General features: G+C 41.6%; 1 protein-coding gene across 2 annotated transcripts in view; it reads right to left on the bottom strand.

Moving 5' to 3' along the window:
- CARMIL1 (capping protein regulator and myosin 1 linker 1) overlaps positions 1 to 19,335 on the bottom strand; it is a 376,826-nt gene that overhangs the window by 237,766 nt on the left and 119,725 nt on the right. For both annotated transcript variants that reach the window (XM_069730895.1, XM_069730896.1), the window contains exons 4-8: positions 16,095 to 16,154; positions 11,592 to 11,713; positions 798 to 895; positions 648 to 718; positions 385 to 458 (exon numbers count right to left, since the gene is read on the bottom strand). In XM_069730895.1, coding sequence (XP_069586996.1) covers positions 385 to 458; positions 648 to 718; positions 798 to 895; positions 11,592 to 11,713; positions 16,095 to 16,154 — 425 coding nt within the window. The remainder of the gene's footprint in view (positions 1 to 384; positions 459 to 647; positions 719 to 797; positions 896 to 11,591; positions 11,714 to 16,094; positions 16,155 to 19,335) is intronic.

The raw sequence follows: 19,335 nt of genomic DNA, 5'->3' as shown, positions 1-19,335 counted from the left end.
ACTTTCCAGGCACCGGTACATGTAGTACTGATGCGGCAAACGGTTGCCACATGTATTATACACATGGACACCGATACCTCCGGTATTGTTTTTTTTCTGGTACCGGAAACATCAGAACATGTGAAAGTGGCCTTACAACATGAATATACAAAAAATAAAATAAAAACTTATAGAACCAACTAACAAGAAGACATATTGCGTTTTACAGATTCTCAAAATTTAACAGACACCAAATGACAGTTCATGACAAAAATAAAAAAGTAATCAACCTGACCACAGAAAGCAACATATCACAGTGGAAAGTGACAATTGGAAACAGATCACAAATGATGACAATGTAACAACTGAAAATAAAGAACTTAGAATTGTATTATGTACAATTACCTGTGATCTAGATGACTGAAATCTTGCAAGTTAAGTTCCCTTGTATCTTGTGTTAAATATATAGTATCCACATCCTACAAAAAAAAAATATCTTTTAGTGTTTGTAAAAATGTTTGTTAGAAAACAGAGGTGGCTTAAAAAGAGACATCCAAAGGTGGCCTTTAAAATAAAGCTAAAAACATTACTTATCATGACCCAAGTAAACAGTTTAATGATACATGTTCTTTTCCTACACAGTCTATATAATCACTTTATTCACCTACCCATTGTACTTCTTCTCTGTAAGGCATCGAAAGCCAGTCACAAACACACGCATACATCTGTGAAAACCCACCTAAAAAGTACACAGATTTAGAATTGGATTCAATTTTAATTTAATGTGAATGCGCTATTCAATGCGTTTCCTTGCATACCACAGGGGCCAACTTCTGTTACAGTCTGACTGTCCCACAGAGCTTGCAGATTCGATAGTCTGTCAGATGGTTCCATGGTTACTTTCCTCATAATTTTTCTGTAGAAAAAAAAAAACAAAAAAACTTTTTCAAATCTTTCTTCACATTTAGATGTCCCAGTTTGCAAGACACAAAAGGCCCCAATTCTTTAAGGTGTTTACGTCAGCAATTTGATGTAAAACACCTTAAACTGAACCTGTCAACAGAAAAAATGCTGTTAACCTGCAGATATGGGGTTAATCTGTATGGAAAAAAATGATCTTCATTTCCCCTGGCAGCATTCTGCTTTCAGTCATGGGGCGGAGCAGCCGCAGGTTCAATTACCCACCGTTCGGAGTATACAGAGCGGTAGCTGTAACCCCTTAGCCCTGACTGACAGCCGGCCCCAATACAAAGTTGCTGTGAATTTAAAATTTAGTGGGCGTTACCATACAATTTACACTAGAGGAGGGTACTTTCTACAGTATAACATTGTCCAATCATAAGCAGGCAGCAACATACAGGAGGAAGAAGAACACACCTCCACCATAGCCTAGAGCAGGTTACTCCTGTGAGAGGTAATGACACCCTGCTTTGCTCTCACTGCAGAGATTACAAGTGAGCACAACAGACATGAGGGTGATTACTTTAAATCTTTGAGCCTTTAACCTGTCATCTCCTGGCAATCCAAGTGAAAGGGAGGGGCAGTATAGCAGAGGTGACAGTGCTATCAGAGGAGGAGAGCTGACAGTAGGGATTGTAGTGTGACACATGAACTGCCTTGATAACACCCACTTGGATTAAAAAATTAACTAATTAGTTCTGAAACAAAAATTCTGCTCTGATGTTACAATTGCATCATGTGTTCAACATGAATCATTTTGCAAAAGGTCCTCTCTACAGAAATTGTATCACCTTGTAATAATTTACATCAAAAGGTTTTCAGAATTGGAGATATTTTGTTAAAGAGCAATGAGAGCAGGAAATGCCTTTTTATCAACTTCATCTCCGTAAAAACATTAAAGGAGGTGAAGTGGTCAAGGTGAGAGCGCGAATATGCAAATACTCATATTTGGGAACACATGATGACCAATGAAACTTGAAAGCAGAGCTGAATCTTAACACTGTGTCCATTACATGCCTCCACAATTAGGCAACCTGCAAAACTTGCCAAAAATGTCCTCAAGAGTTGCACAACCTCTAAAGAACTCAACAGTCTGACTTCTCAATTTATATTATTTCATGTATCCTCAAGTGAGCTACTAAAAAAAAGGATTGCAGCATATATGGAAATTATACTTATTTGAACAGGGTTAGAAGCAAGTTTTAAAGAGGCACTTAAGGCTTTATCATTTGCATATACTCCTATAAAACGTACATCACAAAAATGCTGATACAGCTTAAATAAGCTATATCTGCACAGCAGAAACACCGTAACAAATAAATCGTTTTCCAAACTAACCATATATATATAATTTGTCTTATGCATTAATGGTTAACATTTTTTCATTAAAACCCTAATTTTTCTGAATTTATTTTAAATCCTGGTTTTATCCAGGTGTGAGTAATATTAATGATTTTACATCCATGTAAATCAGTCAAGGCAGAAATATGGCAAACAGCTACAATCATTCCAGTATTCATAATCTGTCATGTTATGATGAATTATCCTCTTTGCCTTATTGTTTTAGTTGGCAATCAATCCCGCCCAATCACAAGAAATAATAATGACTGCCATTTCCTTTCATAATTAAATAAAGCAAGACAAAACAAAGCAAAAAAAATTATTATGGCACATCCAGTGGTAGGATAATTTATGCTTTATTAGTGAAACAATAGATTCAGCCCTGGCATTTGAAGTCACACAGGCCCACTTGTCACATGGTGACTGTATAATATCTTTGTACACTTGTAGGTTACACTTGTAGGTTACAAGAAGTGAGGGCAGTGTAACACGACTATAAAACATATCACAGCTGTATCCAGCATTAGAGCTCAGTCCTATTTATTGCTTTTAGTTGCAGTACCAAGAAAAGCCGCTACTTTACCTACATAACTGGATCTCGTAGATAATGAAGGGATGAGACGACCAAAGGCTATGGAACGTCATTCTGATGCTCCATAAACTTTGCCTAAAGCCACTTTTGGTTCCGCTGCGCAGCACGAGACCCGGTGACTCTGAAGAGTGGTGACATCAGTAACGTCACCGCTCTTCAGATATTCCGGGACTTGGGCTGAGCTCGGCGACTGAAGAGCGGTATTGTTACTACCGTCAACGCTCTTCAAAGTCGCTGGTTCTCGCCAGGTCTGGGCTAGTAGTGGGGGTGTCTGATAGACACCTCTCCATTACTTACACCAGGGATTGATAGCAGCTGACATTATGCAGCTGACATCAACCCTAAAAATCATTACACATGCCAGAATTAAATGCTTTGGCGGCTGGGAAAAGCAGTAGAGTTATCGCTATTCCCAGGCGCCGGGTGCTAACTACAACTGTCATCATCCTTGCCTGGTCTCCCTGCGAAGCACTTCCGTTGTATTTACATGCGCTGATCTCAGGCCGCTAAACGAGTGTGATCGACAATACTGAAGTCGTTCGCTTGTTTCCCGGCCTCTTTACACCAACTGAGAAAGAATGAAGGGAACAGAACAATCACAGTTAGATCAATCTGTCCCCATACAGTATCATGTTATCAGCAGCACATCTACAGATTACACCGGCGATGTGCTGCTGAGAACAAGAATTTCTGTTCCCCCATAAACAATACAATCACTCGAACAGGCAGCATTTTGCTTGTTTAGTATAATACACCCCATAGTCGTCCATATATTATAATGTGCCCTTCAGTCCTCCATATAGTATAATACACTCCTCATAGACCTCCATATATATTAAAATACACTGCTCAGTCCTCCATATAGTATAATACACTCCTCAGTCCTCCATATAGTATAATGTAGTCACAGTCCTCCAAATAGTATAATACACTCCTCATAGTGCTCCATAAAGTATAATGCACCGCCATTGTCATCCATGTAGAACAATTCACTTCCCATTGTATAATGCACCCCATAGTTCTTCATATAGTATAATGTATTCCCCATAGTCCTCGATACAGTATAATGAAACTCACATATAGTATGACACCACTCCAGAGTATAATGCAGCCACCGCACAGAATATATTGTAGCCCCCTGAGTATAATGTAACCCCCCTGAGAATATAATGCAGCCCCCTCATATAATATAATGCAGCCCCTGCATATATATGGTAGCCCCCTCATAGAGCATAATGCAGCCCCTGCATAAATATGGTAGCCCCCTCAGAGAGCATAATGCAGCCCCTCATAGAATATAATGTAGCCCCTCCATAGAATACAATGCAGCCCTCCTCATATAGTATAATGCAGCTCCCAATAGAAGATAATGTAGCCCCCTCAGAGTATGATGCAATCACCCCTCATAGAATATAATACAGACCCCCATAGAATATAATGTAGCCCCCAGAAAATGTAATACAGCCACCCCTTAGAATATAATACAGCCCCCCATAGAATGTAATACAGCCCACCTCCCCACAGAATATAATACAACCCCCCATAGAATATAATGTAGCCCCCAGAAAATGTAATACAGCCACCCCTTAGAATATAATACAACCCCCCATAGAATGTAATACAGCCCACCTCCCCACAGAATATAATACAACCCCCATGGAATATAATGTAGCCCCCGTAGAATGTAATACAGCCCCCCATAGAATGTAGTACAGCACAGCCCCTATAGAATGTAATACAGCACAGCCCCACAGAACGTAATGCAGCAAGCCCCATAGAATGTAATACAGCCAGCCCCCATAGAATGTAATACAGCCAGCCCCCATAGAATGTATTGCAGTCAGCCCCATATAATGTAATGCGGCCAGCCCCCATAGAATGTAATTAAGCCCCCCCATAGAATGTAATACAGCAATATAATGCAGCCAGCCCCCAAAAGAATGTAATGCAGCCAGCCCCATAGAATGTAATGCAGCCAGCCTTCATAGAATGTAATGCAGCCAGCCAGCCCCATAGAATGTAATACAGCACAGCCCCCATAGAATGTAATACAGTAGCCCCCCCCCCCCCCCGATTGCCTCACAATCCAGTTATCACTCACTGATATATTAAAAAAAAACACACACACTCTTCTCACCTCTCCTCTGCCCCGCGCTGCTCCCGTCTCTGGTCTCAGCAGCTGCAGTCTGCCCGGCCACACAGCAGGTGCGCGATGATATGAGGTCATCGCGCACCCGCAGTGCCAGCGCGAGGCAGAGCAGGGAATGATGGGGGAGGGAGCGACAGAGGACGCTCTCTCCTCCATCATTGCATTCAACTGTACTGGCGTCAGACGCTGGTATAGTTGAATGCGAAATGGGGCGAGCGATCATGGGGGGGTTGGGAGTAGGCGCTGGCAGGAGGAGTCAGCCCTGGCGCCGCTGATAGCAGCAGCGACCCACTCCTGGCACCGGCCCTTTGGCATTTACCAGAAGTGCCCGATGTCCAGTCCAGCCCTGATGTTAGACCAAATGAGAATCGTGAGGTCAAAGGAACTGGCCAAGGAGCTCAGAGACAGAATTGTGGCAAGGCACAGATCTGGCCAAGGTTACAAAAGAATTTCTGCAGTATTCAAGGTCCTTAAGAGCACAGTGGCCTCCATAATCCTTAAATGTAAGAAGTTTGGGACCACCAGAAGTCTTCCTAGATCTGGCTGTCCAGCCAAACTGAGCAATCGTGGGAGAAGAGCCTTGGTGAGAGAGGGAAAGAAGAACCCCATGAACATTGTGGCTGAGCTCCAGAGATGCAGTAGGGAGATGGGAGAAAGTTCCACAAAGTCAACTATCACTGCAGCCCTCCACCAGTCGGGCCTTTATGGCAGAGCGGCTCGACAGAGGCCTCTCCTCAGTGGAAGAGTTTGCTAAAAAAAAAAAAAAAAAAAAACACATGAAGGACTGACTCCCAGACTATGAGAAATAAGATTCTCTGGTCTGATGAGACGAAGATAGACCATTTTGGTGATCATTCTAAGCGGTATGTGTGGAGAAAAACAAAGCACTGCTCATCACCTGCCCAATACAATCCCAGCAGTGAATCATGGTGGTGGCAGCATCATGCTATGGGTGTGTTTTTCAGCTGCAGAGACAGGACGACTGGTTGTCATTGAAGGAAATGAATGCAGCCAAGTACAGAGATATTCTGGATGAAAACCTCTTCCAGAGTGCTCTGGACCTCCGACTTGGCCGAAGGTTCACCTTCCAACAAGACAATGACCCTAAGCACACAGCTAATATAACAAAGGAGTGGCTTCAGAACAACTCTGTGACCATTCTTGACTGGCCCAGCCAGAGCCCTGACCTAAACTCAATTGAGTATCTCTGGAGACACCTGAAAACGGCTGTCCAAAGTTCACCAACCAACCTGACGGAACTGGAGAGGATCTGCAAGGAAAAATGGCAGAAGATCCCCAAATCCGATGTGTGAAAAACTTGTTGCATCATTCCCAAGACGACTCATGGCTGTACTAGCTCAAAAGGGTGCTTCTACTCAATACTGAGCAAAGGGTCTGTATACCTATGACCATGTGATATTTCAGTTTTTCTTTTTTAATAAATTTGCAAAAATTACTACATTTGGTTTTTAAAGTCAAGATGGGATGCAGACTGTACATTAATGTGAAAAAAACTTTTTTGAATTTACCAAATGACTGCAATGAAACAGTGAAAATTTTAAAGGGGTCTGAATACTTTCTGTACCCACTTTATATAACTAATATGTTAAAAAAAAAAAACGCACAATAAATAATAAATAAATTATCAAAGCACTTTCACATAATACTCCATGGCCACTCATCAAAGACACTGGTCAAACAGGCATTCAGTCATTCTTCAACAAAACAAAAGTATATACTGATCCTGAGAAAATAAATAGATACAGTGGGGCAAAAAAGTATTTAGTTAGTCAGCAATAGTGCAAGTTCCACCACTTAAAAAGATGAGAGGCGTCTGTAATTTACATCATAGGTAGACCTCAACTATGGGAGACAAACTGAGAAAAAAAAATCCAGAAAATCACATTGTCTGTTTTTTTAACATTTTATTTGCATATTATGGTGGAAAATAAGTATTTGGTCAGAAACAAACAATCAAGATTTCTGGCTCTCACAGACCTGTAACTTCTTCTTTAAGAGGCTCCTCTTTCCTCCACTCATTACCTGTAGTAATGGCACCTGTTTAAACTTGTTATCAGTATAAAAAGACACCTGTGCACACCCTCAAACAGTCTGACTCCAAACTCCACTATGGTGAAGACTAAAGAGCTGTCAAAGGACACCAGAAACAAAATTGTAGCCCTGCACCAGGCTGGGAAGACTGAATCTGCAATAGCCAACCAGCTTGGAGTGAAGAAATCCACAGTGGGAGCAATAATTAGAAAATGGAAGACATACAAGACCACTGATAATCTCCCTCGATCTGGGGCTCCACGCAAAATCCCACCCCGTGGGGTCAGAATGATCACAAGAACGGTGAGCAAAAATCCCAGAACCATGCGGGGGGACCTAGTGAATGAACTGCAGAGAGCTGGGACCAATGTAACAAGGCCTACCATAAGTAACACACTACGCCACCATGGACTCAGATCCTGCAGTGCCAGACGTGTCCCACTGCTTAAGCCAGTACATGTCCGGGCCCGTCTGAAGTTTGCTAGAGAGCATTTGGATGATCCAGAGGAGTTTTGGGAGAATGTCCTATGGTCTGATGAAACCAAACTGGAACTGTTTGGTAGAAACACAACTTGTCGTGTTTGGAGGAAAAAGAATACTGAGTTGCATCCATCAAACGCAATACCTACTGTAAAGCATGGTGGTGGAAACATCATGCTTTGGGGCTGTTTCTCTGCAAAGGGGCCAGGACGACTGATCCGGGTACATGAAAGAATGAATGGGGCCATGTATCGTGAGATTTTGAGTGCAAACCTCCTTCCATCAGCAAGGGCATTGAAGATGAAACGTGGCTGGGTCTTTCAACATGACAATGATCCAAAGCACACCGCCAGGGCAACGAAGGAGTGGCTTCGTAAGAAGCATTTCAAGGTCCTGGAGTGGCCTAGCCAGTCTCCAGATCTCAACCCTATAGAAAACCTTTGGAGGGAGTTGAAAGTCTGTGTTGCCAAGCGAAAAGCCAAAAACATCACTGCTCTAGAGGAGATCTGCATGGAGGAATGGGCCAACATACCAACAACAGTGTGTGGCAACCTTGTGAAGACTTACAGAAAACGTTTAACCTCTGTCATTGCCAACAAAGGATATATTACAAAGTATTGAGATGAAATTTTGTTTCTGACCAAATACTTATTTTCCACCATAATATGCAAATAAAATGTTAAAAAAACAGACAATGTGATTTTCTGGATTTTTTTTTCTCAGTTTGTCTCCCATAGTTGAGGTCTACCTATGATGTAAATTACAGACGCCTCTCATCTTTTTAAGTGGTGGAACTTGCACTATTGCTGACTGACTAAATACTTTTTTGCCCCACTGTATACAGGTAATCGGTATATAGTTTACTAGCGCATGAGCATACTGCACCAAAACATGCAGATCAGAGCCAGTGTCATTTCAGCCAAAATAAAAGGAGCAAAACCAAAATGAACTAAAGCAAGATACAAAAAAGAATGAGCAAATTTAAGAGCTCCTTGGAGAACTTTGTACCTATTTTTATTTTGTTTCTCAGGACCAGTACATTTATTTGTTGATCGACTATATTTTTGTACATTTCTTATCACTTATTCTTGTTGAAGGACAGCCCGGTTTCAGCAATTGATTGGATTGTTTTTAAATGTATTAATGGAGGTTTATATACATTTAGTATTACGCCTTTGACCATCAGTTTACTAATAACATACAGTTATATGAAAAAGGTTGGGCACCCCTATTAATCTTAAGCTTAATGTTTTATAAAAATTGTTTTTTTTGCAACAGCTATTTCAGTTTCATATATCTAATAACTGTTGGACACAGTAATGTTTCTGCCTTGAAATGAGGTTTATTGTTCTAACATAAAATGTGCAATCTGCATTCAAACAAAATTTGACAGGTGCATAAGTATGGGCACCCCACCATAAAAGTGACATTAATATTTAGTAGATCCTCCTTTTGCAAAAATAACAGCCTCTAGTCGCTTCCTGTAGGTTTTAATGAGTTCCTGGATCTTGGATGAAGGTATTTTTGACCATTCCTCTTTGCAAAACAATTCCAGTTCAGTTAAGTTTGATGGTCGCCGAGCATGGACAGCTCTCTTCAAATGATCCCACAGATGTTCAATGATATTCAGGTCTGGGGACTGGGATGGCCATTCCAGAACAGTGTAATTGTTCCTCTGCATGAATGCCTGAGTAGATTTGGAGCGGTGTTTTAGATAATTGTCTTGCTGAAAGATCCATCCCCTGCGTAACTTCAACTTTGTCACTGATTCATGAACATTATTGTCAAGAATCTGCTGATACTGAGAGGAATCCATGCGTCCCTCAACTTTAACAAGATTCTCGGTGCTGGCATTGGCCACACAGCCCCAAAGCATGATGGAACCTCCACCAAATTTTACTGTGGGTAGCAAGTGTTTTTCTTGGAACGCTGTGTTTTTTGGCCGCCATGCATAACACCTTTTTGTATGACCAAACAACTCAATCTTGGTTTCATCAGTCCACAGGACCTTCTTCCAAAAAGAAATGGGCTTCTCCAAATGTGCTTTTGCATACCTCAGCCGACTCTGTTTGTGGCGTGCTTGTAGAAACGGCTTCTTTCGCATCACTCTCCCATACAGCTTCTCCTTGTGCAAAGTGCGTTGTATAGTTGACCGATGCACAGTGACACCATCTGCAGCAAGTTGATGCTGCAGCTCTCTGGAGGTGGTCTGAGGATTGTCCTTGACTGATCTCACCATTCTTCTTCTCTGCCTTTCTGATGTTTTTTTTTTTGGCCTGCCACTTCTGGCCTTAACAAGAACTGTACCTGTGTTCTTCCATTTCCTTACTATGTTCCTCACAGTGGAAATTGACAGGTTAAATCTCTGAGACAGCTTTTTGTATCCTTCCCCTGAACAACTATGTTGAATAATCTTTGCTTTCACATCATTAGACAGTTGTTTTGAGAAGCCCATGATGCCACTCTTCAGAGGAGATTCAAACAGGAGAACAACTTGCAAGTGGCCACTTTAAGTAGCTTTTCTCATGATTACATACACTTGGCAATGAAGTTCAACGCTCAATGAGGTTAGAAAACCAAAAAAAGTGCTTTAGTAAGTCAGTAAAAAGTAGGTAGGAGTATTTAAAACAAGAAAATAATAAGGGTGCCCATACTTATGCACCTGTCAAATTTTGTTTGAATGCAGATTGCACATTTTCTGTTAGAACAATAAACCTCATTTCAAGGCAGAGACATTACTGTGTCCAACAGTTATTAGATATATGAAACTGAAATAGCTGTTGCAAAAAAAAAACAATTTTTATAAAACATTAAGCTTAAGATTAATAGGGGTGCCCAAACTTTTTCATATAACTGTATATCTTTCTATCATGTGTATCTTTGCTCGTTTTCTGTACTTGATATTCTTACACATGCGGAGCACTCCAAGTCTTACGAGTATACATTTTTGGTGCTGCCATTAGTTGTGCTAATGCAGGTCCCAAATTCCAGGGGTTATCAATTCAGGAACCTTTCTTGTAGAAGAAAACTATTGTATCCCCTTAGTGACCACCAATATGTCTTTTTACTGACCAGAGATATAAGAGACTAGCCTCCCCATACAGGTGACAATACAGAAGCTGCCAGCTGTACACTATAGCTGACAACTTGCTGCATTAGCCACGATCAGTGTTGGCACCGTCCATATTTGTTTAACCCATTAAATGTTGCTGTCAAAAATGACTGCATCATATAAATGGTTAACAGAGTGTGGAGGCTCCCTCTTTATCCCCAATGTCACCCTAACATCTTGATTGTGTGGTCCTGATGTTTGCCATGGCAATTCATGACCAAATAACGGCCTTAGAGTCTGTCTCACGGCTTACATTAGGCCTGTTCAGAAGTTACCGATATTTAGGTGGTAAAAATAGACTTTTCATTGCTGTCATGTCACTTTGCATTAATTCCTGAAAATCACTTAAAGGGTTAATCAACTGCCTGACAGCAGTTTTCAATATGTCAGGGGACGCGGTTTTTAAAATGGTAACACTTTTGAGGGGTTTCTAATATATAGGACCCCCAAAGTCACTGCAAACCTGGATAGGTCCCTAGAAAATATATTTTGAAAATTTTCTTGGAAAAAAAGGAATAATTACTGCTACATTTTTAAACATCCTAAAATGCTAACAAAATAAAATAACATTTTACAAATGGTGCTGATGTAAAGCAGACATGTGGGCAATGTTATTTATTACTGTTTCTCTGTGGTATGACCATCTGGATTAAAGGGATAATCATTCAAAGTTTGAAAATTGCCAATGTTTTTTTTACATTTTTGTTTTCTGATATTTTTTATAAACACAAAAACATATTGACCTAAATTTACCATTATCATAAAGTATAATGCGTCACGAAAAAACAGTCTCCAAACCAATGGGATTTGTTGAAGCGTTCCAGAGACATTACCACATAAAGTGACACTGGTCAGATTTAAAAAATTTGGCTCCCGTCACTAAGGGGGTATACAGACATTTGTGCACTGATAACTTGTATACATACACAGGTGACAGTCCTGGGAATATCTTTCGAAGACACGTGCCAATATGTGCCACGACATCATTCACATCATCAGAAGAAAACATCTTCAACGATATGTTTCCTTTTTCAGTTTCAACTGCAAGCTGAAAGACATTGGAAGAAGAATACATAAGGGAAAGTCAGACATTCATGTGCGTCATTCCCATAATTGGTAGTTAAAATTAATAATAGACTAGTATACAATTATTCTGAACACCACCCCAATGTCCTGACTGCAGACCCCCAGCTCATGGTCTAAGCATCTCAACATCCTGCCTGAGCTGGTTTAGCGACTCCTCCATTGAGCAGAGGTTGGGGCCAATGACCCTGGAGGTTCCTTCCAACTATCATTCTCGGATTCTATCCAGGCTTCATTTTGTTTTACTCTGCAAAAAGCTTCTCTGCCGCATCTCTAAAGTTGGTGATTTGATTAAGCTGGGTGAAAATTGCACGAGAACGACAAAAGTGGCATAATTTTAGTGAAGCCGCAACTATGCCAAAATTACAAAATTAGGCGACTTTTCAAAGCCTATTTCAGCAGAATACTGGGGTAAAAGCTCTGATGATTCGGACAATTAGTGACCACTTTAAATTACGGTAATGCTTTGGGCCATCTTCTGCCAATCCCCGTATATTGTAATATCCACTATGTATACTGATAGAATGCAAACAAAAAGAAAACATGGCGATCGTGTGTACTAACCTAAAGGGGTTTTGTTATATCCAGATTAGTGGATTTTTTTTAAGGCAGAAAAGGAAAAAAAATTAAGGATTTTATTGTTTCTGTTGGAAACATCCTGTTTGAAAAGTGGAAACCAGAAATACCATGATCAGACAGAAAATCTTAGAGAGCCAAGGACTCTACAGCTGGTTCATATATCACAAAGAATATCCCCAGAGACGTAATTAAAGAGTAATGTATAAGGGATGTGCCCTGCATTACACTGGAATATGGGCTTTCATGCTGTCAGAAATGTCACTTTATTTGAAGTTATTTTCACTATACCTATTCCTTTGGGCTACATTTGCTACACCCAGTCTCCATATTTCTCTTGAAAGGCTGCATCAAAAGATGTGAAAAATTTCAGCTGTCTTTATTTTATCTTGTATTCGTGGGGGCTTCCACAGCATTTATGCTTGTAATACTAGATTATATACTACATACGTCATAAAAGAGATATGCACATGTACACACACGTCCATCGATGTGCATATAATACTGATTTAATTCAACATATAACCATCAATTCCAAGACTCCTGGGATAGTGATCCATCCACACCAGCAACTACAATACAGAACAATGGGCTGAGTAACTAGTTACAGCATGTATTAAGTTCGAAGATTCCAGATAATAGGACTAGCGTGACTCCTAATAATGGCTGCCAGGTAATGCGAATCCTATTCTATCAGAATAAATTTAAAATTGAGATTCAAAAAGGAGTGTCACCCCCAAAATGCATTTTAAATGATCTAGATCATCATAGATCAGACTTAGACCCTATAAAAACCATAGCAGCAATGTACCCATTACTGGGGCAGTCCCTGAGAAAACAACTCTAAATTCATATGCAAAAGAGAGGACTCTGTTGTACCTGTGGCGTAGCCAAGAGCTCAGTGCACCCCTCCCTCATCGCATCCAAGCGGCTTCCCCCTTCCGACTCACAGTGCACACTTTGGAGATTGAGCGCTGCCTAAAGTCAGCCAGTATGTGTGCGCACTGACACTGCCTGTGCCCAGCCATATGCATTCTCCTCCCTAGCTCCTCTCTGCTGACTCAAATTGCTACATTTCTGGGTCTATCGGTGAAGCAAGAGCGCCAGCAGAGAGGAGCCAGGGAGGAGAATGCATGCTGTGGGCCACAGGCAGTGTCAGTGCGCACAAGCACACATCCCACCTTACGGACAGCGTTCACTACTCAAAGAGTGTGATACCTAATCAAAAGTGGTGAAAGCCCCCAACATGCAAAATAAGGGGCATAACAGTGCACTAAGCTCTAGCATACACCGATACCCCCTTATTTGCATATGAATTAAGAGATACCCCCGATGATAATAGCCAATTACTGAGGTTTATATAAGGTAGTCCCAATCCATTTATAAGATGCCAGCATCAGAATAATTTAGTCTATAAGAAGTCCAAAAGCCTAGGTCAATTCTATTCAGCAAAACTGGGACCTCCTATTTCAAGGGTGCCAACACTTTCGGCCATGAGCGTGTATTATCTGTATCTATTTATACACACACACACACACACACACACACACACACACACACACACTTGTGTATATAATTCTTTCAAGTTACCTGAAATTTAACAGGAGTGAACCTCATTTAAAACAGCTGGATCTTATGTGCTTAAAGGGAACCTGCCATGTTGAAAAATGGTCTCTGATCCGCAGACAAGATTTTATAAAACAGAAGGAGCGGGTCAGATCGATAGAGATTTTTGTTGGAAAGTTTCAGTAAACCTTGTATTTTATTCACTGAAATGCTCAGTGTTTGTATGTATAGGAGTCCGGTAGGCGGTCCTATTCAGTGATCATGCTATAATGAACCTTTTTTACAACAGATCTATAATTCCGGAGATTCTCCTTTTCTACGCCACGCTGTCCACAGATCTGTCTATATGTAAATTATGACCGATTCCCTTTAAAATGGGTTTCTTGTAAGACTCGACTACAATTTCCCCAGAACTGCCGTCATCATTCTCCTGAGGTGCACAAATCTGAAAACTACTTGTTGCTATGGAGATATTTAAACATTAGCAAACGTCACTTTTAGAATTTGTTTGCTGGTATTACTTATTAGCAGGAACTGGACACGCATCAGAGGGAAGCATTTCAGCTCAAGTTTAATATAAATTAGCGAGCAGGTCTAAGATTGGGAATCCTAACAGTGCGTAACATGCACACGGTTAAGATTAGGCTTTGCTGCGCTGTGTCAGCAGTCGTCAAGTGACCGTTCATACGATTTACATGCTTGAGTCATCTGCCAACCACATTCTCTTCCCACTTCTATAAATGAGGATGTAAGTTGCATGTGAGTAGTTACGTGACAAATGCAGGCGAAGCTGCACTCCGCATCTGTTACATGGACCCCAGTTCATCTGAATGGCCGCCATGTAACACTACGCTTCAGTGGTAGGTAGGGGATTTCTGGCTGCTCATGGCAGCTGCAGTCTGAAAGCAACTACCTCAAATGAGACCCATGCTTTGAGTGCCAAGGTCAATGGCTGCAGGGGTAATGTGGATGTACAGCACTTGATAGTAAACCACAGTATCCCCACCAGAGTGGCAGTGCCAAAGAAGAGAAGAAGAGGGGGAATTTGTAATAAATTCTTAATTAGTGATGAGCGAGTATACTCGTTGCTCAGGTCTTACCGAGCACGCTCGGGTGGTCTCTGAGTATTTGTGAGTGCTCGGAGATTTCGTTTTCTTCGGCACAGCTGCATGATTTGCGGCTGCTAGACAGCTTGAATACATGTGGGGATTCCCTAGCAACCCCCACATGTACTCAGGCTGGCTCGCAGCTGCGTTGACAGAAACTAAATCTCCGAGCACTCACAAATACTCGGAAACAACCCAAGCAACGAGTATACTCGCTCATCTCTATTCTTAATTCTTCAGTTTTTTTGATCATAGACAATCCCTCCAGGAATAGAGGGCCGATGATAGGTCGTTTGACCACAGAATTAGATTACACAATGTTTGCTATCAATTACCAAGAAGGCACATAACTGTGCATAAGAGCTGTAAACACAAAATGGAAGAAAATTCTTATAGTCAATTCCTTTTTACTTTAAGACACTTTGCGTCCATACAAACTTGGGTTGCAAAGGTGTACATCCCGAGCCTACAATAAAGGATCTTCGAGATCTCCAGTTTTTAGATTATTACATTAAAAAAAAAAAAAAAAAAAAAAGACACCCCACTTTCATTTTTTCTATATTTCAGCTGTTAAAAACAAATAAGATTTGTGGGGAGAGACAGAAATAGATGACCAAGTTAAATGAAGGAAAAAAAATACCTATTACTGCATGTCACTATATAGAGACATGAAATAATTGTTAAATTTTTCATTAATTAGTGACTATCATGCTACAGCACCATTACTTCACAAAGTATAAATCCACAGACGGCAGCATCTACCGGAGATGTGACAGGTAAAGGAAGGAATAACGAGTTCGCAAACACAATCTGCCAAGGAATATATAAATGTCGGCTACAGAGCTGCTGCGTCTCACAAAGCATGAATCATGGCAATTAATTTTCACTTTCTGGATGTAAAAAAGTAAAAAAAAAAAATATTAGCAATTCAAATATTATTTTAGTTTTCCAGGACAGTCCCTGCAAAGTAGAAATTACCAGTGAATCAAGATTAGTAATAACTGCCCCTTTAGAAGAAGACCGCATCATTCATAAGAAGCTTGAATGACCAATTTGTGGAGACTACCAGTTCCCCAGAAAATAACAGAAGATACTTACATGGCCTGGCTTGCTGCAAATAATGCCTTGAATCTCCAAATAACTGAATGTAAGTTCGAGCTAAAAGTAAAAAAAACATAAAAACAGGGAATATGTAAAATAGGAAATTAAAATTACTTAAAAATTTCTTATAAAATTACATAAACAGCTACATTTAGTAATATTTCATGCTGAGGAAGGATTGCTGATTTTATATCAAGTACATCTTAATATAGACTTACCTTGTAACGTCTTCACATCCTGTTCCGTCCAGATGTGTCCGGATCCCAGAATTCCAAGAGGCGGAAGTTCACCGACCGCCATATTGGGACACCCAAGTGATGGTGTCGATATAGAAACCGCTGGTGGTACCAGGCCCTTGCGCGGTACCACCAGTGGAATACCGTCGCACCACACACACACACACACACTGTGTACACCGTACGCAACACACACACACAAACAGACTGTATATGACGTACACACCGCACACACTGTATACGCCATACACAGCCTCTTGCGTGGTACCACCAGCGGAACAATGTCGTGAACACACCGCAGTCGGGATCCGCCGAATGATTCACTGACCGCTGCCATCTTTGTTCAGGAGCGCATGCGCAGTTTTCATGTGACTGCCGCTATCTGTTTATACAAAGATGGCGGCGAACTGGGCCTGCACAAATTCCTCACAGGCGCAGTGAATCATTTAGATCAGTGTTCCCCAAGTCCGGTCCTCAAGAGCCACCAACAGGTCATGTTTTCAGGATTTCCTTAGTATTGCACAGGTGATAATTGCCTCACCTGGGCAGGCAAGCATTCAATGACCTGTGCAATACTAAGGAAATCCTGAAAACATGACCTGTTGGTGGCTCTTGAGGACCGGACTTGGGGAACACTGATTTGGATGATGCCGGCAGCAGATGCGCGACGTGTCTACAGGCAGAGGAAGCCGGTCACATTAAAGTGGTTTTCCCACGAACGAAAGTTCACTGTCTTTTCTGACCGGGTACGGAGCATACCACATCTCCTGGGCAGGGGAAGAAGCAAAAGACAATACTGACATTACAGCAGGGGATCACAGAGGATTCATTTTGTCAGGTAAAATATTTCACTGACCGCTTTTAAACAATATTGTCTTTTGCTTCCTCCCCTGCCCAGGAGCTGTGGTACATGTTCAGACACAGACCATTTTTAGATGACAGAGCACAGGAGGGAGACAATTCAAATGGGACAGCACATGAGGGGAGAACACAGCACAGGAAGGAGAGAGACAGGGGAGGCGATAGCACATGAGGTAGACAGGTCAAAGAAGAGATTGCAGACGGGAGAAGTCAGCATATGGGGAAAGAGAGAGTGGATAGGTGGGTGAGCACTGGGGGAAGGGAGAGATTCTCAATGCTGCAAAGCCTGCCCCCATCGTGACATTACCTCCCTCCATCTAGTAATTAAAATTTGAGTAAAATAGGCAATATATTTATTATAATAGTTTTTGGGAAGTGTACATGCGTTTGTATATGACATAATTGGAATAAGTAGCACCACCCTGCAGTATAAAACAAACAGAATATTTTCTTGGTAGAAATCTCAGCTGCTTGCAGCCACCATTACTAAAACGTCTATTCAGTGTTAGCTGCCTGGTCTTGCACAGGTTACAGACAGGGGGGCTGGCTGCTCCTAGCAGCCAGGAGCAGGCAACACCCCCACCATGTCCCCTGATCTAGGACTGCAGGAAAACCTTATCAGGGGGCTGGCTGCTGCACGCAGACGGGAACAGACCACACCCCCTGATCTTGGACTGGATACAAGTAGATATTATCAGGCGGCTGGCTGCTGGAGTCCACACCCCCTGATCAGTGTAGTAGCGTCCCAGAAGGGAGGGGAGCACCAAGGAGCCGCTCCAGCATCACACAGAATTACAAATACAGGTCCTTCTCAAAAAATTAGCATATAGTGTTAAATTTCATTATTTACCATAATGTAATGATTACAATTAAACTTTCATATATTATAGATTCATTATCCACCAACTGAAATTTGTCAGGTCTTTTATTGTTTTAATACTGATGATTTTGGCATACAACTCCTGATAACCCAAAAAACCTGTCTCAATAAATTAGCATATCAAGAAAAGGTTCTCTAAACGACCTATTACCCTAATCTTCTGAATCAACTAATTAACTCTATACACATGCAAAAGATACCTGAGGCTTTTATAAACTCCCTGCCTGGTTCATTACTCAAAACCCCCATCATGGGTAAGACTAGCGACCTGACAGATGTCAAGAAGGCCATCATTGACACCCTCAAGCAAGAGGGTAAGACCCAGAAAGAAATTTCTCAACAAATAGGCTGTTCCCAGAGTGCTGTATCAAGGCACCTCAATGGTAAGTCTTTTGGAAGGAAACAATGTGTCAGAAAACGCTGTACAACGAGAAGAGGAGACCGGACCCTGAGGAAGATTGTGGAGAAGGACCGATTCCAGACCTTGGGGAACCTGAGGAAGCAGTGGACTGAGTCTGGTGTGGAAACATCCAGAGCCACCGTGCACAGGCGTGTGCAGGAAATGGGCTACAGGTGCCGCATTCCCCAGGTAAAGCCACTTTTGAGCTACAGAGAAGCAGCACTGGACTGTTGCTAAGTGGTCCCAAGTACTTTTTTCTGATGAAAGCAAATTTTGCATGTCATTCGGAAATCAAGGTGCCAGAGTCTGGAGGAAGACTGGGGAGAAGGAAATGCCAAAATGCCTGAAGTCCAGTGTCAAGTACCCACAGTCAGTGATGGTGTGGGGTGCCATGTCAGCTGCTGGTGTTGGTCCACTGTGTTTCATCAAGGGCAGGGTCAATGCAGCTAGCTATCAGGAGATTTTGGAGCACTTCATGCTTCCATCGGCTGAAATGCTTTATGGAGATGAAGATTTCATTTTTCAGCACGACCTGGCACCTGCTCACAGTGCCAAAACCACTGGTAAATGGTTTACTGACCATGGTATTACTGTGCTCAATTGGCCTGCCAACTCTCCTGACCTGAACCCCATAGAGAATCTGTGGGATATTGTGAAGAGAAAGTTGAGAGACGCAAGACCCAACACTCTGGATGAGCTTAAGGCCGCTATTGAAGCATCCTGGGCCTCCATAACATCTCAGCAGTGTCACAGGCTGATTGCCTCCATGTCACGCCGCATTGAAGCAGTCATTTCTGCCAAAGGATTCCCGACCAAGTATTGAGTGCATAACTGAACATTATTATTTGTTGGTTTTTTTGT

This window comes from Ranitomeya imitator, chromosome 6 (genome assembly GCF_032444005.1).
Source record: "Ranitomeya imitator isolate aRanImi1 chromosome 6, aRanImi1.pri, whole genome shotgun sequence".
Lineage (NCBI taxonomy): Eukaryota > Metazoa > Chordata > Amphibia > Anura > Dendrobatidae > Ranitomeya > Ranitomeya imitator.
This window is presented reverse-complemented; position numbering and strand designations above follow the sequence as displayed.